Source organism: Onychomys torridus, chromosome 8 (assembly GCF_903995425.1).
Source record: "Onychomys torridus chromosome 8, mOncTor1.1, whole genome shotgun sequence".
Taxonomy (NCBI): domain Eukaryota; kingdom Metazoa; phylum Chordata; class Mammalia; order Rodentia; family Cricetidae; genus Onychomys; species Onychomys torridus.
The window spans coordinates 108826479-108845706 of NC_050450.1; the positions used below are offsets into that span (position 1 = coordinate 108826479).

The 19228-nt window shown below is 45.5% G+C and overlaps 1 protein-coding gene across 4 annotated transcripts in view; it reads right to left on the reverse strand.

Moving 5' to 3' along the window:
- Positions 1–19228, reverse strand: part of Ccdc57 (coiled-coil domain containing 57) — a 98056-nt gene that overhangs the window by 73631 nt on the left and 5197 nt on the right. For all 4 annotated transcript variants that reach the window (XM_036197578.1, XM_036197577.1, XM_036197579.1 and 1 more), the window contains exons 2-7: positions 17903–18316; positions 16171–16279; positions 3556–3657; positions 3259–3416; positions 3086–3160; positions 1554–1754 (exon numbers count right to left, since the gene is read on the reverse strand). In XM_036197578.1, coding sequence (XP_036053471.1) covers positions 1554–1754; positions 3086–3160; positions 3259–3416; positions 3556–3657; positions 16171–16279; positions 17903–18309 — 1052 coding nt within the window. In that variant the 5' untranslated portion in view covers positions 18310–18316. The remainder of the gene's footprint in view (positions 1–1553; positions 1755–3085; positions 3161–3258; positions 3417–3555; positions 3658–16170; positions 16280–17902; positions 18317–19228) is intronic.

Below are 19228 nucleotides of genomic sequence, written 5' to 3' on the forward strand. Positions count from 1 at the left end.
CCCAGAGCTGCTACATCAGTTCCTTTAGCACTCACAGTTCCCTGATAAAAGTGCAGCAGGTTGCCCAAACACTTTGGCCTGGATGAAATACTGGAAAGCAGCTGGTGTACTGGAGCACACCTGTAATCCCTGCATGGGTAGGCTAAGGTAAAATAGAGACTTCCAGACCAGCCAAGGCTACATAAGGAGACTCATCTTTAAACAACAACAACAAAATGTTAAGTCCAGAGCTGTATGGTCCTGAAATTCCAATTCTGTTCATATCCACAAAAGAATTGGAAGCAAAGTCTATAAAGGTGATCTGCACAGCTGTGCTTATAGCAGCATTATTCATAAGAGTCCAAGTAGAAACAACCCATACATGCAGAGAGGGTGAATAGACTGTCACCTGTCCAAACTGGGATATCCTTCAGCCTGAAAGGAAGAAACTCTGACTTAATAACCACTGCACTCCATAGCTCAAGTAATTAAAATAGTTAACTTGTGCTATGTACGGTATTTTCGTGTGTATGTGCAGGGGTATGAATGAGGAATTTTTGTGTGTGGGTGCATGTGCATAATAGGTCAGATGTCAACCCTGGGTGATGCTCTTCAGGAGCATCTGCCTGGGTTTTGGGGATAAAGTCTTTCAATGGGACCTGCAGCTCAATAATTATGTTAGGCCAGCTAGCCAATGAGTTCCCCATGGCTTCTGGAGATGTATATTTTGATACAATCACAATGATTTAAAAGAGAATGGCATTCTATATATGTGGGTGAACCTTGAGGTCTTGAATCTCTGTGACAGGCCAGTCATATAAGGGCAAGTGCCATAAGATTACAATATGTGCTGTTCCTAGAGTTAGCAAATGCATAGAGAAAGCAGATGGGAGGCTGCTGGGAAGAAGCTATGCTGAATGGGAACAGCCCCGCAAATGGATGGCATCCATCATATACTGATGCCACTGAACTTTACATTAAAATCAATTAAGTAGTGAGCTTTGCCAGACATGGTGGTACACACCTATAACCCAAGCACTTGGGAAGTTGAGGTAGGAAGATAAGTTAGAGGGCAGCCTGGGCTATACATCAAAACCTTGTCTAAGAAGAGTCGGGGGACGGGCCAGGTATAGCGGCATATGCTTGCAGTCCTGGCACTTGGGAGACAGAGACACAAGGATTATAAATTTAAGGGTAACTAAGAAAACTTAAAAAAAGAGAAATGGCTAGGCCAGGTAGTGGTGGCACACGCCTATAATCTTAGCACTCCAGAGGCAGAAGCAGGCAAATCTCTGTGAGTTCAAGGTCAGCCTGGTCTACAGAGTGAGTTCTAGGACAGACAGGACTACACAGAGAAACCCTGTCTTGAAAAAACAAATGAGAGAGAGAGAGAGAGAGAGAGAGAGAGAGAGAGAGAGAGAGAGAGAAACAGCCAGGGGGAAAAATGGCCATTAAGTCCTCAAAGTCCCTTCCATCTGCTGCATGTGATTTCCCTTGGTCTAAAATGGCCCCTGCCCAGGGCACAGACACACAGAGCTGTTGGGAAAGGCAGGCCAGAGGCTGCAGTGGCTCACTTGTCAATCAGAGCATTTTTCTCCTTGACGTCCTCAGCTCGCATCCACTCGGCTCTGTGCAGTTGTCCCTCGAGGGTTTCATGGTGGCCTTGGAGCTCCAGTACCCTGGCCTGCAGCGCCTGCAGCTGCTCCACATGGGCGCCCTTCACGGCTGCCAGCACCATGTCTTTCTCCCTGGCCTGACGGTCAAGCTCTTCAAATCTGAAACACATAGAGGGTCCCACCATGGCTCACTCAGTGCCCTGGAATCTTCCAAAGTGTTTGTCATTCTTTCTTACACTCACACTACAGTAGCCTCTAACAAGATGGCTGACTCTGCAGGCAGCATCTGCCTACTCTTAGCTTTGTAGGAGTAACTTGTGGGGTGAGCTTGCTTTTCCTATGTAAGCAGCTATTCTTAGATGACAGGCTCTTGGACACCCCCAAAGTTCACAAGATAGACACCAAAACAGGCTCACAAAGCACTTTTAGCATATCACCAAGCTTTGTGACCAGCCCATGAGGAACACATGCTCCTTGACTCCCAGATGGGCAGATTCCTGAAAGCTCTCTTAGTTTATCAGTTTGTCTGACCTGCACAAATCATGGCATGAGAAAACACAAGAGAATCTGTCCCCTCCTCATCCTCCCTCTACAGCACACCATCTTCCCAAGCACCTACGTGGACGTAGCTAGCTACTGCGTTTTCTCTGGAAGGGAAGGTAGATGACCTTGCCCTGGGGGGTGAAACCCTAGGCTGAGATCCTTCTAGCTGGGATCATTCGTGGGCCTCTCAACTCATCCCTAACCCCCTTCATGACGCTACCTTGCTGACTGTGCTGTTCCAGCATCTCCTGAACCCCACTATAGCCTGGGGGAGGGGCAATGCTTCAATTGCCCTGTTGAAATCTCCACCTTGAGACAACACACCATCTACTTCCAGGGTGTCCCCGGCCCCCGGCAACATGAAGCACCTGCTGCTGTTGGCTGGGTCCCAACTTACACTGGTCACAGCAGAAAAAAGAGAGCTCAGAGAATCTACATCCATGACAGTAAGAGGTGACTGTCAACATGGTAAAGTTTGGGGCTACAATCTAAAATTTATAGTTAATAAAACATCCAAGTTTTAAATGTTAACTTTTAATTTTTTTAAATATTTGTTTATTAAGTGGTGGGCATGTGTGTGTGGAGTCAGTTTTCTGCTTTAACCCTGTGGGCTGCAGGGAGGAAAGTGAGGTCACCCACTGTAGTGGCAAGTGGCTATGCACAGAGCAATCTCACTTGCCCATAAAAGTTAACTTTTAACTAAGGTTATACTTTTTAAAAGCCTGTTTTGGCATTGGAGATTGAATCCAGACTTTCAGGCATGCTAAACTTGTGTGTTACCAATGACCTGGAGTTTTGAGATACTGAAAGTCTAACCCTCTCTGAGGAAGTAAAGCATGGAGCCAAAGTAGCATGTGAGCACAGGCTACCCATCACAGGGCCCTGGTCTCCAATGACAAGGACCCAGACTCTTTTCCAGAGGCACCCACCCAGGTACAAATACTCACTTCCTCCTAAAGGTCTCCTCGGCTCTCTTCTGGGCCAGCTGTAGGGAGTGAAGTTTCTCCTCCAAGTCCTTTATCCTAAACAAAAACTGCATCAGTGAAGAGCACTTACACAAGAGACCAAAGAGCAGAGAGGGGATAAGCTAGGAAGGCAGAGCCACCAGGATACCACGCACTGAGCATCCTTCATGGCCTCCAGACCCTGGAGCTCCAGGGCATGGTCCTGCAGCTTCCTCTCCAACTCCATGTGCTCTGCTTCTGCCTTCTGCAGACTCTCTGCTGCCTGTGTTCCAGCTTCTCTCAGAGCCTGCAGCTCTTTGTTTAGCAATTTTACCTGAGAAAGATTGAAAATTTTCAGGGGAGTAGCTGGATAGGAGGAATAGTGTGGTGCTCTGCAGCACAGGGTGGTTACAGCTGCCAACAGTGAACTGGGGAGCTGGGAAGCCTGAGAAAGCCCTGGCAGGGACAGTTACCTTGAGCTCATGGGTCAAGACTACATTGCTCATGTCATCGGCCCTCAGTTGGAACTCATGCTCCCTTCTCTGCATTTCAGATTCAAACTCCAGCAGCAGCTCCTGGAACAAAAGAGTCAGGAGTGAAGGAGGGCAGCTACCTCAAACACCTTGGCTCAGGCTTGAGACCACTGTCTGTGGTGATATTCTACTTGTGCTGAAATGTGATATTTTATTTTATGTTAATAAATACAGTTTGCCTGGAGATCAGAGGTCATAGCCATCCATAAACAGAAGTCAGGTGATTAAGCATTTAGTTAGTTAAGCATTTGGCTGATTTAGCATTCAGGCTTTGGAGCAGCACAGTTCAGCTGAGGGCCATTGGGATGAGGACTCAGAAGCTTCCAGCCTGAGGAAACAGGATCAGCTGAGGAACTAGCAAGGTGAGGAAACTGTGGCTTGTTCTGCTTCTCTGATCTTCCAGAATTCACCCCAATAACTGGCCTCGGTTTGATCTTATTAGTAAGACCTGTTAAGATTCCTGCTACATTAAGTGTTGCACCCACACTTAATCTGATCACATGGCAGGCAGAGTCTCTGTGTGATCAAGGACACAGCCAAGCGTGGTGACACACGCCTTTAATCCCAGTGCCAACCATAGAGACCTGGAGGTCTGTATAGACAGGCAGTGATGAGAAAGTCATGGGGCTGGGCTTACAGTCAATGAGAAGGCAGAACAAGAAGGCAATAAAAGAACAGGTTAGACAGGAAGAAGACCGCTGGGGTGTGGTCGTAAGCTAAGGCTAGTCATGGCTATTCGCTATTGCTCTGATCTCTTCAGCTATTACCCCTGTATTTGGCTCTGTGTTTCTTATTTAATAAGACTGTTTAGAAATTTGTCTACAACTGTTCATGAACTGCAATGTTTTTACAGCACATCACACATAATAGTTACTATGGAAAACAAAGACTTGATGTTCCCCTACTACCATTCTTCCATATGTTATCTTTATAGATCTTTGGGGGTTTTGTTTGTTTGTTTGTTTTTGTTTTTGTTTTTTGGTTTTTCGAGACAGGGTTTCTCTGTGTAGCTTTGCGCCTTTCCTGGAACTCACTTGGTAGTCCAGGCTGGCCTTGAACTCACAGAGATCCGCCTGGCTCTACCTCCCAAGTGCTGGGATTAAAGGAGTGTGCCACTACTGCCCGGCTGATCTTTGGTTTTTATTATGTTAGAATGTTTAATTTACAAAATTTCTGCCTGATGCCAGGTGGTGGTGGTGCATTCCTTTAGTCCCACCACTCAGACAGAGGCTGAGGCAGGTAGATCTCTAAGTTCTTTGAGACCAGCCTGATCTACAGAACGAGTTCTAGGACAGCTAAGGCTATACAGAGAAACCCTGCTTCAAAAAACAAAACAAAACAACTGCTGTCTGATGGATCACTTACATTTCTTTAAAAAAAAAAAGTGTTAGGTTGTCAAGATGACTCTGGAGATAAAGGCACCCACCCTCAATCTGACACTGTGAGTGAGATCCTTGGAACCTGAACAAGAGAACCCTACAAGTCCATCCTCTAATCTCTACGTACTTGGCCCCACACACTCCAAATAAAATTAATAAGGATGGGCTGGAGAGATGGCTCAGAGGTTAAGAGCGCTGGCTGCTCTTCCAGAGGTCCTGAGTTCAATTCACCCACATGGTGACTCACAACCATCTGTAATGAGATCTGGTGCCCTCTTCTGGCCTGCAGGGATACATGCAGACAGAATACTGTATACTTAATAAATAAATAAAATATTTTTAAAAAGTTAACAGAGTCGGGCGGTGGGGGCGGCGGCGGTGGCGGCGCATGCCTTTAATCATAGCACTCAGGAGGCAGAGCCAGGCAGATCTCTGTGAGTTCGAGGCCAGCCTGGTCTACTGAGCGAGATCCAGGAAAGGTGCAAAGCTACACAGAGAAACCCTGTCTCAAAAAACCAAACCCCCCACCAAAAAAAAAAAAAAAAAAAGAGAGAGAGAGAGAGAGATGGAGAGAGAGAGAAAGGAAGGAAGGAAGGAAGGAAGGAAGGAAGGAAGGAAGGAAGGAAGGAGGATGGCTCAGAGTGCTTGTTTTTGCAGAGAATCCAGGTTCAGTTCTCAGCACCAACACTGGCAGCTCACAACAGCCTGTCTATCCAGCTCCAGGAGACCCAATACCCTCAAATACAAATTCTCTCTGTCTCTCTCTCTCTCTCTCTCTCTCTTTATTTATTTATTTATATATATATTTATTTATTTATTTTTTTGAGACAGGGTTTCTCTGTGAAACAGTCCTGGCTATCCTAGAACTCACTTTGTAGACCAGGCTGGCCTCAAACTCAAAAGATCCGCCTTACACACACATCAACAAAAGAAGTAAAAAATTAAATGAATTTTGGTATGTGATTAAGACAAAAATTAAAAAATAACTTCACATTTATTTAATATATATATATGAGTATTTTGCCTGCATGTATGTCTGTGCACCACACGTGCACCTAGTGCCCTTAGAAGCCAGAAGAAGGCATCAGATTCCCTGGAACTGGAGTTAGAGTTAGTTGTGAGCTACCACATTGGTGCTAAGAATTGAACCTGGGTCCTCTGCTCTAAACCATTGAGCCATCTCTCCAGACCAAGGACAAAAGTTATGAAATGGCTCTGAACAAACGTCTGTCATTTTGTACTATATTTACATAAAGCAGTCTTCTCATCATTGATATCTAAATATCAACCAGCTCTGAAAAAATTTGAAGATGCTTAATGCTCTGTACTGTATTCAGTCAAGATTTAACTATTTGTGTAAAAATAAACAAGCACATTCATTTCATTTGTATGCAAATTTGCTTTCATTGTTAATAAGTGGTTGAATTAAATGTTAACTAAAGTTTTGTTTGTCTTTGTTTTTGACAGGGTCTTACTATGTAGCCCACAGCCTGGCCTGGAACTTACTATGTAATTTAAAAAAATTTTTAAATGTGTATGAGTGTTTTGCCTGCATGCATCTGTGCACTGCATGTGTCTGGTGTTTACTTGCATCAGATCCCCTGGGACTGGAGTTACAGACAGGTGTGAGCTGCCATGTGGGTGCTGAGAATTGAACCCAACTCCTCTGGAAGAGCAGCCAGAGCTCTTAATTGCTGAGCTATCTCTCCAGCCTCAAGTAACTTACTAATTAGACCAGGCTGGCCTTGGATTCAGAGATCCACCTACCTGTGCCTCTTAAGTGCTGGGGTTAAAGGTGTGCACCACCATGCCTGGCTCCCAAATAATTATTTTATTTTTTTACATTTATCGTGTGTGTGTGTGTGTGTGTGTGTGTGTGTGTGTGTGTGTGTGTGTTTGCACATGTGCACACTTGTGGGAGGTCAGAGGGCAACTTACTGTAGTTGGTTCTCTACTGTGAGCTTTAGGGATGAGGATGGCAGCTCTGGCAACAAGTGCCTTTACCTAATGAACCATCTTGCCAGTCAACTGATTTTAAAATAAATTTATCTATGATTTATTACCAGTAAATGTGTGGTTTGTATTTCTATTTTATATATGTATACCCACATATATAAAGCCACATAAAAATTTCTCAGGTAAGTGGAGCATTGGTGGTGCACGCCTTTAATCCCAGCACTCGGGAGGCAGAGCCAGGCAGATCTCTGTGAGTTCGAGGCCAGCCTGGTCTACAGAGTGAGTTCCAGGACAACCAGGGCTACACAGTAAAACCCTGTCTCAAAAAACAAACAATCAAATAAAAATTCTCAGGTAAAATGGGATGATAAATGAAACTACCTTAAGAAGCCTCTCTCTGAGGGATGAGGCTCATGGGTACCACCCTCAGAGGGGCTGGTTAACTCCTACAGTTCGGTTAGCATGCAGGAGTCATTGCTGTCAGGATAGCACATACCTTCTGCACATTTCCTTTTCATGGGGTCCTTGGCTGATAAGAGTGTTTGGATCCTCCAGCTTTCAGTAAACCAAAAGCCTCATTTCTTTATTAGCTAGTGTCAGGAATCCTTCATCTCATTTTTGCTCAGCACAGGGCAAGAGCCCTTGGGAAAACTGAGTGCTCGGGAATTTATGACCTGGGCCCTGCCCTGCCCACCACCAGACTTTGGCCCTGAAGGAAGGGCTGAGGGAGCAGAGATGCAGCTGTGAAGGAGCTGCCCCCACCCCTACCCTGTGAAGCACACCCATCCAAGCTGGCAGATAGACCCCATACAAACTTGTGCACTGCATGAATTCTGCACCTGCAGCTGCTCACTTACCTGCTCAGGAAACTGTAGAAAGCACAACTGAAAATTATGTTTCACTTTGTCAACCCATTGAAAGGTAAATGTGAAATATGAATGGTCACATGACTGACATTACTGGAATCAGAATATTATAATCATTATTACAAATTACAAAATCATGGGGATATAGCTTAGTGGTAGGATGCTTGCCTGTCATGTGTGAGGCCCTGGGTTCTATTCCAAGTACAGAAACCAACAATGAAGGAAGAAGGGAGAGAGAGGGAAGAAGAGAGGGAGGGGAAGGGGAGGGAGGGAGGAAAGGAGGGAGGGAGGGAGGGAAAAATGGGTGGTGAGTTGGTGAAATATACCTGTAACCCCAGAACTTGAGAGGCACAGACAAGTTCTAGTCAGTCTGGGCTACATGTTAGGAATCTGTCTAAAAAGACTCAAGCTCAAACCAATTAACTAACCAAATAATGACAACGAACCCACAAAATCATGAAACACTGGTTTTTCTGAACAAAACTCACAAGGGAAGTTCTGCAGGCTGTGGCTACCAGAGAACAGGGATCCATACTAGAACTTCAAGCCAGTGCTGCCACCTTCTGGTCAACATGACAGACAGCTAGGCAGACAGACATGGCCTGCCTCCATTGTGCTTTTGTTGTCAAGGTTCTGGATAAAACACTGAAACTCACACAATAGTCTGCCTCTCGCTGTCCTCCTTGTCTCAACAACTAGCACTCACCTGTGTGCTAACCAAACTGAGGCCTCTATCACACCAGCCTCTGCACCAGACCAGTCAGATGTCCCACTGGCTCCCCTGGCATATCAAGAGTTGGCGTGTTCTCATCTGCTAGGGCCTACTACCCAGGAATGTCCCATCAGTCTGCTGGCTACTTCTCCCACTTCTGGACTAGTACATCCTCAATCATGTCACTGCTCTGTACAAACACCCAACAGTTTCCCATGTTACCCAAGTTACTGCAAGGCCCTGCAGGCCCACCTGTACCCATTCCTCCTATAAACTTGAACTCTAGCTTCTAGGTATCCCTGAGCACACAGGTAGGCTTGTCTTCCTCCTGCTGAACGCTCCTCTGCACCACCCCCATCGATGTCTAATGGTCTACTTGAAAGGTGAATCCAACCACACCCCACTCCCGACCCTCCTGTCTCACCATGTCCACCTTGAGAAGGCTAGGGCCCTGGACCTTATTCAGGTAGTTAACTGCTCCAAGATGTTCTTTGCTCTGTGAGGGTAGGCACATCTAGGTATGACAGGTATTTATGCCCAACCTAGAACCTAGAGAGCTACCAGCATGCAGTATGCATTCAGAAACATTTCTGAAATGAATGAGTAAATTTCCTCCAATGTCTGAGACCCTGTGACTAACCAACAAGAAAAAAGGGTTTTCTTTGGTCCACAGTATGTGATAAAATTAAACAGACCAGTCACTAGCCATCAGTTTGCTTCACTTTATAAGAGAAAAAAATCATTATTTCACTGAATCAGTTCTACTCACAAGGCTGACATGTGAGACTCTGTCCAAAACAGAAAGACAAGCACTTGAGGAGCAGGATCAAGTTTAAGAAACCCTCTCTTCAGCCCGGTGGTGGTGGCTCACACCTTTAATCTCAGCCCTCAGGAGGCAGAGGCAGGTGGATCTCTGTAAGCTCGAGGCCAGCCTGAGCTAGTTCCAGGACAGCCAGAGCTGTTACACAGAGACACACTCTCTCAAAAAAACCAAAAGAAAAAAAAGAAAGGAAGAAACCCTTTCCTCACAACTACCCACAATGCCAGGACTGCTCCAGGCCACAGAAGGCTGCTTTGGGCTGGAATAGCCAGCACACTGGGCACATCTCTGCCTACCCTCCTGAAGCATCCAGAATTGGAGTATTACCATGCCAAAGTTTCTTGCTTCCAGAGATAGGAATACCACCTTGATAGTTACAGTACAGAGCCACTTCCAACCTGGCCTGCTTCCTGAATGCTCCTACTGCCTCACCGCTGTCTGCAGCCATGCCTTCCCTGCCGTGGCAGACTGGCAGCCAGAACGATCTCCTCCCTTAAGATGCTTCTCGTCAGCTGTTTCATCACAATGAGGAGAAAAATAAAAGTGAATGGGTTTTAAGGTGTGAGGAAGGCCGGGTGTGGTGGTGCACACCTTTGATCCCACACTCAGGAGGCAGAAGCAGGATGATCTCTGTGAGTTTGAGGTCAGAGCAAGTTCCAGGTCAACTTGGGCTGCATAGTGAGATCCTAACTGAAAACAAAAGAGGGTCAGGTGTGATGTCACATGACTGCCATCCCTACCTTTGTCAGGCGGAGCATGATGATTTCAGGGAGTCTGAGGGCTACAGAGTGAAACTCTGTCATAATAAATCAGTGAAATTAAATCAAGAAATGTGACTTGTTTCAGAGGTGTGATGTTTTAGCAAATGCCTGGGCAGAGACCAATGTGACCCAGGTACTGCAGGTCAACCACCAAGGTGAACCGTCATGTTCACGATGGTGCGGTCACTGGACTCAGTGAATCAGGGGTAGCAACTAAACCTATTGGCAACATTTTGCATGTCAGAGGTTAGGAAGCAGAATCTGACTAAAACTCTGTGAAATTCAGCTTGCAGCTCTGAACCTGTCACTGTCAAGAAAGGAACAGGAGCCCTGACGGGCCTCTTCAGAATCTGGAGGTGACACATTCCTCACTTGGATATCATGGGTACACTACATGGTGGTAGTGTAAGTAGGGAACATAACTACTACCTTCAAAAAAGCTTCCAGGTGTTTCCCTTTTCTTCTCCTTCATTTTTGTTGTTGTTTGTTTCTGAGATAGTGTCCACTGTGTAGCCCTGGCTGGCTTGGAACTCACAGAGGTCCTTCTACCTCTCTGCCTCCTGAATGCTGGGATTAAAGGTGTGTGCCAGCCAGGCGGTGGTGGCGCATGCCTATAATACCAGAACTTGGGAGGCAGAGGCAGGTGGATCTCTGTGAGTTCGAGGCCAGCCTGGTCTACAAAGTGAGTTCCAGGACAGGCTCCAAAGCTACAGAGAAACCCTGTCTCGAAAAACCAAAAAAAAAAAAAAAAAAAAAGGTGTGTGCCACCATTCCTGGCAGCTGCCAGTTTTGAATGGAACCTAAAACACAAGAAGGCTCTCCAAGAGGTCAAGGTTGCTGTGCTCCTGTTCCATCCATTGGGCCATATAATCCACCAGATCCTAAGGTGACCCCATGGACCCGAGACATAGGTGCTGTTTAGAGCCTTTTAGATTTTGGAGTGAAGCTTCAACATCATTCACAGACAACTCGTGTGTCTTTAGGCTGGGGATGCAGTTCAATTGCATAGCATGTACAAGGCCTGGATTTCATCCCCAGCACTGTCTACAAAAAAAAAAAAAAAAAAAAAAAAAAGACAAACCCTGCTCTTTTTCTGTTTGTTTGGTTTAGTTTTTGTTTGGCTGGTTGTTAGTTTGTTTGTTTGTTTGTTTTCTAGACAGGGTCCCACTATGTAGCTCTGGCTGCCCTGGAACTCACTATTTAGACCAGGCAGGCTGGTCTCAAACTCAGAGAAGTTTGTCTGCTTCTGCCTTCCAAGTGTTCAAGTGCTGGCATTAAAGGTGTGCACCACTACACCTCAAAGAGCCCTAGCTGGCCTGGGACTCATAGAGACTCACCTATCTCTCCTGAGATTAAAGGTGTGCACCACTACACCTCAAAGAGCCCTAGTTGGCCTGGGACTCACAGAGACTCACCTACCTTTCCTGGGATTAAATGTGTGCACCACTAAGCTGGCTTCTATTTCCTTTTTGTGAGAAAACTCTTGATCAGCCACTGGATCTTGGTATAAACCGAACACTTGGCCATAAGCCCCCAATTTACCATGTGACTCCAGCTGGTTCATCATCTGACCCACTAAGCTATAGTTTGGCACTTGCTGCAATACACCATCAAGGAAAACTAGTATCTACAGGACTGGACTTAAATAGACCCAAGATCATAGTAAGTTACAAGGGCTCCTGCCCTCATTCCTGCTACTGGGCCTTCTCTCTGCCATGTAAACAGGCAGATCACAGAGGAAGATAAGACTTGGTTCTAAGTGATTTTCAGGAACCACCTGAGGGTACATAGCTGCAACATGCAGGCCCTCCAAAAAACATTCCTGAAGGACAGCAGTCCTTCCTTTGGGCAGTGAACGCAATTGTACGTTTTATTTGGAAGAAACAAAAATGGGCAAATATGCAATTACATACTGATTCATGTGTTGTAGCCAATGGTTTGCCTAGATGGTTGCCTCCTTGGAAGGACTATGATTAGAATAATGGTGAGAAAGACAACTGAGGAAGTATGTAAGCAGATCTCTTCAAATGGGCAAACAGTGTGAAAATCTTTATGTCTCATGTAAACGAACACTCACCAAAAGTTGACCTCAGCAGAGGATTTCAGAAATCAAGTAGACAAGATGACCTGTTCTGTAGACAGTAAACAACCTCAATCTCTTTCTTCTCATGCTCTTTCTCCAGCTACCCCTATATTGCCCAATGGATTCATAAACAACATGGCCATGGTGGCAGGGATGGAGGTTATGCATAGCCTCAGCAATAACTTAGCAAGGCTGACTTGGCTGTGGCTACTGCTGAGTGCTCAATCTGCCAGCAGCAAAACCAACACTGAGCTACACTATAGTACCATTCCTTGGATGACCAGCCTTAGACCTTGTGGCAGACTGATTATACTGATTCACCGCCATCAAGGAAGGGGCAGTATCCTTATTAGAACAGACACGTATTCTGAGTATGGATTTGCTTTCCTTGCATATAATGCTTCTATCAATAGTACAATTTATAGACCACAGAAATGGCATTCCACAGAGCATTGCTTCTGACCAAGGACTCACTCACAACCAAAGAAGTGCTCAGTGGGGTCACGATTGTAAGATTAATGGGTCTTACCATGGTCTCTTTTTTTAAAATAAGAAATTTTATTTTAAAAATTCAAATATATTTCCAATGGAAATACATGTCCATTTACTAAGCACTCACAGATTGTCAGGTTTTATATAAGCCAAAAGTTCAGCCAGGAGGTTGTGGTGCACACCTTTAATTCCAGCACTCAGGAGGCAGAAGCAGACAGATCTCTGTAAATTCGAGGCCAGCCTGATCTACAAAGTGAATTCCCAGACAGCCAGAAGTGAACTGAGAAACCCTGTCTCGAAAAACCAAAAACCAAAACAACATGAAATGGAAAAAAACAAAACAAACAAGGAGGCTCTTCCAGAGCAAAATCTACTGTTGTTTTCCACTTGTTGTGTTTTGTCTTTTGATTGTTTTGGTTTTGGTTTTTCAAGACAAAGTCTCACTGTGTAGCCCAGGCTGGCCTCAAACTCACTCTGTAGCCCAGGCTGGCCTTGAACTCACAGAGATCTGCCTGCCTCTGCCTCCTGAGTGCTGGGACCAAAGGTGTGGGCTGCCACCGCCCGGCTCCCCACTTGTTTTTGTAGGAGACTGACATTTCAGGTCACCATCAGAATGATATCTTCAAGGTTGCTCAAGACACAGATTCCCAATCGTGAAAGGAGCACGTCACACAGCTACAGCAGAAGTCTGTCAGCTGTCACTTCTAATGTCCCCTTCCTTAGAAGCCACCACTTCCTCCTCTCACCCAAAGTCACCACTTTTACCTCCTCTTCCTCTTCTTGGACTTCACCTGACACTGCCTCTAGCAGGGCCTTTCTTACCTGAGGATGAGACAGAAATCTCTGCAGTGGCAGCAACTTTTAGTGGTCCTCATAAAACTCCTGTCATTTTCTTTGTTTGTTTGTTTGTTTTTTCAAGACAGGGTTTCTCTGTGTAGCTTTGTAGACCAGGCTGGCCTCGAACTCACAGAGATCCACCTGCCTCTGCCTCCCCAGTGCTGGGATTACAGGTGTGCGCCACCACCGCCGGCTACGCCTTTAATCTCAATACCAACCATAGAAGACCTGGAGGTCTGTACAGACAGGCAGTGACGAGGAGGTCATGTGGCTGGGTTTACAACCAATGAAAAGGCAGAACAGAAAGTCTATATAAAAGACAGGACACAGGAAGTAGGTCTCTTGTGGAGAGGAAAGACAGAGCAGCAGTGAAGGGTAAGGTTTTCAGCTCTCAGCTATTGCTCTGACCACTTGGCTTTTAACCCTGAAATTGGCTCTGTGTTTCTTATTTAACAAGACGGTTACATCCACATCTTATTTTCTTTTATGGTACATTTATAAACTCATCTTCACAGGAATGCAGGAACTCTTCAAATAACAATACATGCTCTAGCTATGGATGACACTGTCACCAAGCCTAAGTGCTTAAGTTCAATCCTCTGAGACCCAAAATAGTAAAAGGTAAGAATGGATTCCCACAGGGTGTCCTCTGACAGTCACTAGCATGCTACAGCATGTGTATCCCCCCCATCCACACAAACAAATCAATGTAACACATTTTAAATAAAAATATATGCGTATACATTCTTGAGGTCTTTGGTCTTAGCCTTTGTTACAGCCTCTGGAGCCATCCCCTGTCCAATCCCCTCTTCCACGACCTCTGAAAATGGCTTCCAGCTGAGAAGAGGGTGTTTTCACCACCAACAAGCTTAAAGCCATCTCTTCTAGCACTTCAAGTAAAGACTCCACAACTTCTACCTCAAAAAGACATGCTCTCTCCCACCAGATCAACACACACTTCTAGCCCAGGCCTGCACACTTTTTTTTCCAGATAAGTTTTCAACATAGCCAAGAGGATCTTAAACTTGCAATCTTCTTGAGTGGTATTACACGTGTGTACCACCAAGCCCAACTAATCCTTTCCTGTTTTGTTAAGAATACGTGTGTATAGCCTGGCATGGTAGCACACACCTTTAATCCTAGAACTTAGGAGGCAGAGGCAGCAGATCTCTGTGAGTTCAAGGCCAGCCTGGTCTTCAAAGCCAGTTCCAAGACAGTCAGGGCTACACAGAGAAACCCTGTCTCAAAAAACAAACAAACAAACAGAAAGAACATGTGTATACATACAGACATACACACATGATGCAAGCTTCTCTTTTCTTTCTTCTGCTCTTTTTTCATGTAACAAATACTGATTGACTGTGTATTATCAAATCTAGATTAAAGCACTAACACTGTGGATAGCAGAAGAAAAAGCATTAATTAAAATTTTATCTGGACAAGGTGGTGAAGGCACTTGGAAGGTTGTGGCAGAATTAGAGTTGTAGATTTGAGGTAAGGGTGTGCTATAGACCAAGGCTTTTTTCTTTTTTCTTTTTCCTTCTTTTTTTTCTTGAGACAGGGTTTCTCTGTGTAGCCCTGGCTGTCCTAGAATTCACTCTATAGACCAGTCTGGCTTCAGACTCACAGAGATCTACCTCCCACCTGACTGGAAGGCCTTATCTTGAAAACAGATGATAACATTTGTTTCCTTCCATACTCGAGAAGAATAGCACATCTGTTGTTATAGTTAGAACTTTGTCTCACGTTCAGCAGAAGGACAACCTTCCTAATGTCTTTACTTGTAGGTTAAATGTGCTTTATAGTGGTGGGGAGATGTATAATGGGACTAGGTTAACAAGGGATAGATTTGTAATGGTTAGCTTTATGGGTCAACTTTACTGGCCTAAAGACTTCCCAGGTAGTTGGTAAACAATTATTTCTGGGTATGTCTATGAGCAATTTTCCAAACAAGGTGAACATGTGAATCAGGGGCTGAGTAAAGAAGACTCAGTCTCCCCAGTGTGGGTGTGTCAGCCAATTTGATGCAGACACAAAAGAACAGGGATGCTTTTTCCTTCTGCTTGAGTCCTGATATCATCTTCTCCTGCCCTTTCAAGTGGGGCTACAGTTTCTTAGGCCTTTGGTTTCAGACATAACCAAGTTCCATGTTCTCCAGCCTACACAGTAGATTGTGGGGTGGCCTCCAAGACCTCAAAGGTCAATTCACATAATAAATGTGCTTCTGGCCAGGCGGTGGTGGCACCCACCTTTAATCCCAGCACTTGGGAGGCAGAGGCAAGTGGATCTCTGTGAGTCTGAGGCCAGCCTGGTCTACAGAGTGAGTTCCAGGCACCAAAACTACACAGAGAAACTCTGTCTCGAAAAACCAATAAACAAACAAATAAATAAAGTGCTTCTGCATGTTTATGTATCTCCATTTCCCTGGAAACTTCTGATTGGTACATGAGAGAAGAGCACACTGGTACTGACTTCCAGGGAAGATTTAGACACATCTCACAGTATCCAATAGATTCCCAGAGTGGAAATCAGTCCAATGATTCCACTTCTTCTGGAATAATATACTCAATGAACCCCTCACCATCCAGATTTCAAACTAGTTGGCAAGGAATGTCCCTAAGGAAGAACCAACCCCTAATGATGCTCTACCTGTCTTTGAAGGGCAAGTTCACCATCGAGTTCCCTCAGTTTTCTCTCCAGCTTCCACTTCAGATCCTCATACTGCTCCTGCTGGTGGTCTATTTCACTCTTCTTGTCACTGTGGCAATGAGACACTGTATTCAGAGAGCCATACTGAATGTTCCTATGTATGCACCAAATGTATACACTGCAGGGTGCTCCTCACACATGGAGTTGGTACATGACTTTTGCAGGGGTGCTTATAACAGGCCCCCAAGAAGCAGAACTTCTGCTTGACCTGAACCTGCCTGCCACCCCTAAACGGAGTGACTAACTGCGCAGGAGAAAACACAACAAAGAACCCAAACTGATGGCCTAGCAAGAACCAGGAAAGGGCCAGGCATGGTGATGCACACCTTTAATCCCAGCACTCTGAAGAAAGCGTCAAGCAGATCTCTAAATTCAAGGCCAACCAGGTCTACCTAGTGAATTCCAGGACAGCCAGGGCTACTTAGTGAGACCCTGGGGGACGGGGAGAGAGTTCATCATCAAATGATGCCAACATTTAGAAAAACAAATAGAAACAGAAAAATCTCAGCAAAGAGATACAACAAAGAATCAAATGGAAACTTGATAACTACAAAGTACAATAACTACCCAGGTCATCACCCGAATGTCTCTAATCAGGATCCCAGCACTGGGAGGCAGAGGCAGGCAGATCTTTGTGAGGTCAAGGCCAACCTGGTCTACATAGTGAGGCCCTACCTCAAAAAACAACAAAAAAGATTTAAGAAGTACAATATGCTAAACAAAAGGCTCAAATTCTGGGCAAGGAAGGAATTGATGAACTTGATACAAGACATTAGACATTACATGACTGAACACAGAGAAAATAAACTAAAAATTAAAAATAAACAAGTGGAGTCCCCCTCCCTGAGGATTTGTGGGGTTACTACTATGACACTGATACTTCCTATGCCCTTGGGGTTTCAGGACAAGGTATCCATCTGCACATGACTGAAAGGTCTCAGTTTGGAGAAAAAGAAAAAAGAGCCACAAACAGACACACAGCAGACATCTGTGAGCAGACATCTGTGACATCCTCCAGGGGCTGAGTAGTACTTCCTGACTGTGGATCACAGGTGCTTCAGAAGGCTTACGACAGACCTCCATGTCTGATACAACACCTCTGTAAACGTCAGGAGAGACTTGTGGAATGTACTGCTAAAACTTAGCAGACCAGTAGCTTCCACCAAACTCTAAAGCTAAGAATGTCAGCAGATAGCATCTGACCTGCTGGGGCAGTGAGCCATGCCTTCAGTCCCAGCACTCAGAGGCAGAGGCAGGTAGATCTCTGTGAGTGTGTATGGGCAGCCTGGTCTACACCATGAGTTCCAGGGTAGCCAGGGCTATACAGTGAGACATTGTCTAAAAATACAAAGAAATCTTAGGCTGAAATCTAATGAAAAGTTCTTAATATCACTAGTGTCTAGAGGAACATGTGCATCACTCACTCACTGGGCACCAGAAAAAATAATCTGTAGTGGTAAACTATTTTTGAAAACCTCCCCAATAGTAGCTCAAAAATTATATTCAAAGTGTCTTACTATTATTGTTCCACACATAATCCTGGAAAACTGCTTCCTGGACCCCGGGGACATTTCATTTTACTGAACAGGCCAGGGTGAGGGTACAGTGAGGGTGGGTGACTCCCAGCCCTTTGGGAGAAGGCTCCAGGACCTTGACAATCTGTGATGCTCACCTGTGGACACGCTCCAGCTCCAAGTGATGCTCCTGCAACATTAGCTGGTGCTGATGCTGCAACTCCTGCACGCGCCTGGCCTCTCTGGAGAGTGCCTGTTTCAGCTTGGCCACCTCTATCTTGAGCTCACTGGCCTCTGCTTGCCGGGCCTCCTCCCGCCTGCGGGCTTGGGTGAACTCAACATCATAGCGCTCCAGCTCCCAGTCCCGTTCCTCCAGCACCTGAAGATTGTAAACAAAGTCCTCTTGCAGGCGCTGCAGCTTCCCTTGGGTCTCCTCCAGATGTTTCTGAGTAGTCTGCAGCGCCTTCTCCTGCAGCTGGGCACGGTGGGCCTGCAGTGCCCGCCATTCCTCCTCTTTGCGAGCCAGCAGCTCACTCAGTTCCCGCTCTGAGCACAGTGGCAGCATGGTGCGGCTGCAGCAAAGAGAAGGCAACAGTAGACTCATTAGGGATTCTAAACTTCCTTCCCGGTGCCCACCTTGGGTTCTCCAGCCATGCTAAGATGGTTCTACTGTCAGGGAGGTGCAAAGCCCGGGACCTCCGGGTTCACCCGTCCCTTGTCACAAGGCTGCTTCTTCCTGAGCCTCACTCTCTAGCAGAACCAGAGGCTGTAAATCCAGAGAAAGCAGAGGAAGGGGAGATGGGCGCCATAGTTTGAACACCTCCAGGAGCTATGCTCCGTCAAGCTGCTTCGTGCAGCTCTTACTCCATTTGCGTGTTAGAAAACTGAGGCAGCTAAGTAGCTGAGCTAGGACTGAAGCCAGTACCTGATTCTTCCTACCACTCTGTGGCCGGGACTCAGTCTCCTGGAAGATTTACCTCATGATAAGTTCCTTCCTTCTTTTACTTTCAAGCTATCATGGACTGATATTTTTGTAAATAACAGAAATCAGAAATAAAGGTTATAAAAATAAAAATTGGAAAACAAATACAATATACAAGTCCAGTGATTTTTGAGATGGAGTCTTGCTAAGTTGCTCAGGATGGCCTTGAACTCTCAATCCTCTGCTACAGGCCCTGAATAGCTAGGGTGATGGGTACACGCCACTGTGCCTGAATAAAGTCTTAATTTTTAAAAACATTAGAGCCAACATTATAAAACTATTTTTTCAAATAGCTAGTAAGTCTTTAAAAAGCCTCTTACTGGGGAATTGAGGACTTGCCCTACAGGGCAGGGACTGCACTGGCCACAAGCACACTGAAAGAACCTGTTTCTTATCAAGGCACTCTACAGACTGTGTTACTGGTTCTAGTGGGCCTGGTTGTCAGGACTCAACAGAAAAGGGGTCCTTCTCTGTACACAAAGCCATTTTGCTTGGGGCTTCT